This window comes from Oryctolagus cuniculus, chromosome 17, assembly GCF_964237555.1.
Source record: "Oryctolagus cuniculus chromosome 17, mOryCun1.1, whole genome shotgun sequence".
Classification (NCBI taxonomy): Eukaryota; Metazoa; Chordata; class Mammalia; order Lagomorpha; family Leporidae; genus Oryctolagus; species Oryctolagus cuniculus.
Window position 1 is genome coordinate 14,366,084 of NC_091448.1, and position 6,000 is coordinate 14,372,083.

The 6,000-nt window shown below is 52.0% G+C and overlaps 1 protein-coding gene across 2 annotated transcripts in view; it reads left to right on the forward strand.

Moving 5' to 3' along the window:
* PECAM1 (platelet and endothelial cell adhesion molecule 1) overlaps positions 1–1,429 on the forward strand; it is a 52,708-nt gene extending 51,279 nt beyond the window's left edge. For both annotated transcript variants that reach the window (XM_008271715.4, XM_008271716.4), the window contains one exon: positions 458–1,429. In XM_008271715.4, the coding sequence (XP_008269937.3) occupies positions 458–487 (30 nt within the window). In that variant the 3' untranslated portion in view covers positions 488–1,429. The remainder of the gene's footprint in view (positions 1–457) is intronic.
* The last annotated feature ends 4,571 nt before the right edge of the window (positions 1,430–6,000 follow it).

Sequence of the window (6,000 nt, forward strand, 5' to 3'; positions counted from 1 at the left end):
TACGTTGCCATATGTCAGAACCTCATTTTTTTTAAGGCAGAATCCTATCATTTAAAAACATTTACATTTGATCTTTTAATTGGGTCCTTCATTTTTAAAATGGAAGAAAACAAAAAAAAACCCAGACCTGGAGAGGATGTACCTGGTGTGTGTTAGAGGCAGAGTTGGAGCTGGAAGTCGGGTCTCATAGCTTTTCTATTCTTCCTCCGGAAGTAGCACTCGTGGGACAGCACGCTGGGTGCACAAGAGTACTCGATGAGGTGTTTGATAGATTGAGATGCACGAGGTACACAGGGAAGACCCCACAGAGCAGACGTGGAGAGGAAGCGGAGATGCATCCCGAGGGTGGGGCCCCCTCCCCCCGCCACAGCCGTGCAGGGCCTCTGAGAGGTGCCGGCGGCACTCGGCATCCTCAGTGTGCTGCAACCACAGCTCGTCTTGTCTCTTGTCACTGCAGAGGACGGAAGGCTCCCTTGATGGAACCTAGACAGCCCAGGCAGAGGCTCACCCCCGGGAGGACGTCCACGTTCCGAGACGAGCATGATCCCCGTATTCCAAGGGCTCTGTGCACTTATTTATGAACCTGCCCTGCTCCCATCGAACACAGCAAGCCACAGACCAAGCCACCAGCTCGGAACTCCTCCTGCTGCGTCGGCGCGGGGTCTGAAGAGGAGCACGCAGAGGGGCCGCTTCTCCCACGTGGCTCTCCTCGCACCTCGGCCGAGCAACCTTGCGATGGGGAGAGCAGAAGCGGGTTCGGGGTAAACAGGCCATTGGGATACTTTGAAACTTGAATATTTTGTATTGTACAGAAAGAACTTCCCTCGCACCCTCCTCCACAAAACCCAGTTTCTATCTTGTAGTCGATCACTTCTAGCAAACTGCCTGGTTTAGGGACTAGTTCTTCTTTTTTTTTTTTTCTTTTATTCTTCAAAGGCTTTCACTTCTGGGTAGTCCTTGTTCTTTGGAAGTCCAAAAATTGCTGACCAGATGGCTCCACCCTGTCCCCTCTACAGCCCGGGACACCACCTCTGGCCAAGCACAGTGCTTGGGAGCAAGCCCTGTGGTGCCAGCTTGCAGGCGAGGTCCGGCGGGCAGTGCTCAGAGCGGGAAAGCAGGTGCCCCAGCACAGATGCTCGTGGGCTTTCCTCTAGAACCTTCCTTTCCTCCACCCTGCTGAAGGCGGAAAGATGGGAGGACGGTCGCCTACAGCAAATGTTATTTTTAGTAGAAAATGGAAATGTGTATTTTTCTTACTAATTTTTTTTATTTATTCCTTGCTAAAGAAACAGCTGCCTGAGGTCTGAAGGTGTTTCCCAGGGTGTTGGGAGTGGGCGGAAGAGGGGCTGTGGCAGTTTGCCTGGGCAGCACTGCATGGCGGGGACCCCTAGGGGGCACTGAGTTCAATAAAGTTGATCTTTTACTCTTCTGTGAGATGTCGTCTTCAGAGAAGCCACACGCACACGGGGTCTCAGTGGCTGGGCCTCACCCCGAGCCGGAGTTGGTGCAGCCTCCGCTGAAGTCGGGGCAGAGGTGGTTCGAGTCTCAAACACCCCAGCTGTTGAAAAGCCAGTGGCTGGTGCTTGCCTCCCAGCTGATGTGTCCTGGGCCACCCCCCACCCCCCACCGCAGACATTGTCAGAGTTAGCAAAAAATAAAAACCCGAGATGCTCTGTTCAATCCGCACCTCATATACACATGCAATTTTTCTATGTAACGTCCCATGTAATGTTGGGGCCATACTTAACACCTAAAAATTCATCGCTGTGAATTTCCACTGGTACAGGCCAGACTGTATTTTATTTGGCAACCCTACTGGCAGAGCGGCTTAAAAAAATCTCTCTAAATCAAGGGCCATGGCTTCAGCCTTTCCAATCAGGCACAACCAGATGACTGCAAGCCGCCCATTGCAGGGGGTGCGGTTTTCTCCACCGTGGCACTCGTTAGAGTGCCCTCTTGTGCCCGCACCTTGTAACATCCATTCAAGGTCTCAGCAAATGTGGGGTACAATTTCCTCCCTGCTATGTCTGAGGAGCCCGGACCTGGGTACCTCCAAGCTTCTCCGAAAGGTTGAATTAAAAGATCCATTCATTTTGATGCAAAAAAAAAAAAAGTTTTGAAATCCAAGAACAGTTTTTTCGTAACATACATTTTCCATGAACTTTCGAAGATCCCTTATAGGCATGGATTTCAAAATTTCTGCTCCAAAATAAATGTATCTTTTAATTCCTTCTGCAAAGACATTTTGAAGTGCCCTTGTATTGATCACCCAGTCAGCACTCACTGATCATTAATTGACCCCACTCCCTGACCCAGACTCAGGACGGGCAAAGTGACTCCACGGCTAACATTCTTTCCTTTATTGAAACGGGTTCTCAACCAGGGCAACTCTGCCCACCATTAGTCACCGGCCACTGTCTGGTGACATTTTCGGTTTTCATGTGGGGTGAGTGTGCTACTGGCAATCTGGTGGGCAGAAGCGAGGGGTGGCACCATGCAGCCTGTGTGAGTAGGACAGACGCACACTACCAGGAATCAGCAAGTCTATGGGCAGGTGTTTGATGCTGCTCGGAGGAGCCGGCACTGTGGCGTAGTGGGTAGAGCCGCCACCTGCAGCATCAGCATCCTGTATGGACACCGGTTTGAGACCTGGCTGCTCCACTTCTGACCCAGCCCTCTGCTATGGCCTGGGAGAGCAGTAGAAGATGGCCAAGAAGATGTCGCTGCACCCACGTGGGAGACCCAGAGGAAGCTCCTGGCTCCTGGCTTTGGATAGGTGCAGCTCCAGCTATTGCGGCCATTTGGGGAGTGAACCAGCGGATAGAAGACACACTCTCTCTCTCTCTCTCTCTCTCTCTCTCACTCTGCCTCTTCCTTTCAGATAAATAAATAAATCTTTAAAAACAAAAATGCTGCTTGGAATGCCTGCATCTCATATCCAGGTGCCTGGGTTCAAGTCCTGACTCTGCTGTAATTCCAGCTTCCCGCTAATGCACACCCTGGGAGGCAGCAGGTGATGGCCCAACTTGTTGGGTCCCTGCCACCCACATGGGAGACCCAGATTCAGTTTCTAGCTTCTGACTTTGGCCCTGCCCAGCCTTGGCATTTGGGGAATGAACCAACAGATGACAGATCTCTCTCTCTCTCTCTGCCTTTCAAATAAAAATAGATAAATAAATATCACATCCGAAATGCCAGTTCCGGCAAGGCCGGGAAAGCCCACATTAAAGCATGCAGGGTGGGATTCATGCGATTGCCCGGCAAGTTTGCAGCCGATGCTCTGTGGCTCCTGACACCACTCCTGAGTCAGGCTCTGTTGCCAAATGGCACAGTGTCACAGCCTGGGTAAGTTACAGACGGTGGCTTTGGCTCACGGTTCTGAGGCCTGAGGTTGAGGGCGGCATCTGGTGAGGCTCTCGCTGCCGGCAGAGCCCGGGGTGACATGGGGTGCCCTCGGCCAGGGTTGGGCAGCGTGCCCACGCCTGTGTCCTCCGTCTCTCCTTCTAAAGCCACCAGGATTCAGCCACAGGGGCTCCACTCCGTGATCTTATCTAATCCTCATCACGTCCCAAGGGCCCTAACTCTAAACTCAGAGGTCAGACATGATACCTCACCGTGGGCATCAAATTCCAACACGTCGCCCTTCAACACGTAGCCCCTCAGGGACACGCAAGCCACATCCAAGGCATGGCCTGGAGGCAGGAGGATTCTTTTTTTTTTTTTTTTTAAGATTTATTTATTTATTTCAAAGTCAGAATTACACAGAGAGGGGAGAGGCACAGAGAGAGAGAGAGAGAGAGAGAGAGAGGTCTTCTGTCCGATGGTTTACTCCCCAGATGGCTGCAACGGCAGGAGCTGTGCTGATCCAAAGCCAGGAGCCAAGAGCCTCCTCCGGGTCTCCCATGCGGGTGCAGGGGCCCAAGCACTTGGGCCATCTTCTACTGCTTCCCCAGGTCATAGTAGAGAGCTGGGTTGGAAGAGGAGCAGCCGGGACTAGAACCGGCGCCCATATGGATGCTGGTGCTTCAGGCCAGCGTGTTAACCTGCTGCGCCACAGCGCTGGCCCCGGCAGGAGAATTCTAAGGACTCCTTGGCCCCTACCTGGAACATGCAATCAGGTAGAGACACACAGGGGTCACACCAAGCAGCAGCTGACGTGCGTCCTGATGGGGAACTGGAAGCCTGAGCAGCACATGCAGAAGGGGCTCCTGACGTAGACTCGGGGTCAGAGGAAGTTCAAGAGGAAGTTGGGGGTCGGCTCTGTGGCATAGTGGCCTAAGCCTCTGCCTGTGGCACTGGCATCCTATATGGGCACTGGTTCTAGTCCCGGCTGCTCCTCTTCCAATCCAGCTCTCTGCTATGGCCTGGGAAAGCAGCGGAAGATGGCCTAAGTGCTTGGGCCCCTGCACCTGTGTGGGAGACCTGGAAGAAGCTCTTGGCTCCTGGTTTCAGATCAGCCCAACTCTGGCTGTTGTGACCATTATGGGAGTGAACCAGCGGCTGGAAGACCTCTCTCTCTGTTTCTGTTTCTCTCTGCCTCTGTACCTCTGTAACTCCATCTTTTACACAAATAAATGTAAAAAACAGAAAGTAATAAGCTCTTAGACCATTTAGGAATTCCAAAGAACAAGCTGTGAGCATATGGAACAATTTTGTAGTCCAAAGCCTGAATTATCCCCTCACATAGATTTTGTGTAATTCAAAAGGAAAGGACCCCTTATTTAAAAATGAACATTGACAGTAGAAGAGAAATGTTGCTCTCATCTCAGACATGGCAAAGGATGCTGGGAAGCAAATACCGTTCCCAATGAGAAAGATAGGGCGAGCTGGAACGGGAGATTGGCCACCAGCTGACTATGTGACCTTGGAGATGTCGGACTCCCTCGGGTTCCTCTCCTACAGGAGGTATGCCCACCCCCTAAGAACACCTTGGCACTGCACTGTGGCCAGGCAGTTTTGTCGTGCACAGTCCGTGGGCCAGCGGTCCAGGGTGGAGGAGCCAGCAGAGACTCCTGGGAAGACGCCTTTGCCTCTCCTGGTGGTGGCTAGCAAGCCTTGGCGTTCCCTGGCCTGCAGGCACGTCATCTGTCCTCTGTGGGTGTGTGTCAGGTGCGTGTGTCTTCGCGTGATCTCCACACACGAGTTTAGGGCCCACCCTAATTCAGGATGACCTCATCCTTATGTATTTTTTGTTAAGATTGGTTTATTTATTTGAAAGAATTACAGAGAGATAGGTAGTTCTATCTGCTGGTTCACTCCCCAAATGGCCTCAACTGCTCAGCCCAGCCAGGCTGAAGCCAGGAGCCAAGAGCTTCATCCCAGTCTCCCGTGTGAGTGACAGGGGTCCCACCACTCAGGCCATCATCCACTGCTCTCCCAGGCCATGAGCAGAGAGCTGGATTGGAAGTGGAGCAGCAGGGACTCGAACCAGCTCAACACACCCCCCTCCCAAGGATGGCCTCATCTTAACTGCAAGGAACCTGTTTCTGAGTAGGCTCCCACCTTGTGGCTCTGGGCAGGCAGGCCCTTGGTGGGGACCCCACTCAGTCCAGCTGAGCTCCTGGCCTCCCAGCTCCCTTCTCTGTTTTGTGACAAGTGTGACCATGGCGATGGACCTCCTCTGACCCGTGTTCTCCCGCTGTGCTTTGTGTCTGCGTCTCTGAGCTGCTGTTTCCTTCCCTAAACTTCCCCCCACTTCTCCCTCGTGCTCATTCTCTGCCTCCTCCTCGCCTCCCCCATGTCATCTTTCCCCTTTCTCTCCCTCCCATCAATTGACCATAATACAGAACTGAAGTGTTCCCATTGCTGCCATTTGTCAATGAGGTTTATATATCCAGTTATTTAATTTTGCAAGCCAGTTCGTGGAATTTTTTGTTGTTTTTCTTCCCTTTTTAGGAAAAAAAAATCTTCCAAAAGTCTGAAGAGTTGTTTTCTACATAGCTTTGACCCTTGATGGATTATTTTTCCAAGAATTTATTGGGCTCGTTAGGAACAAGTCCC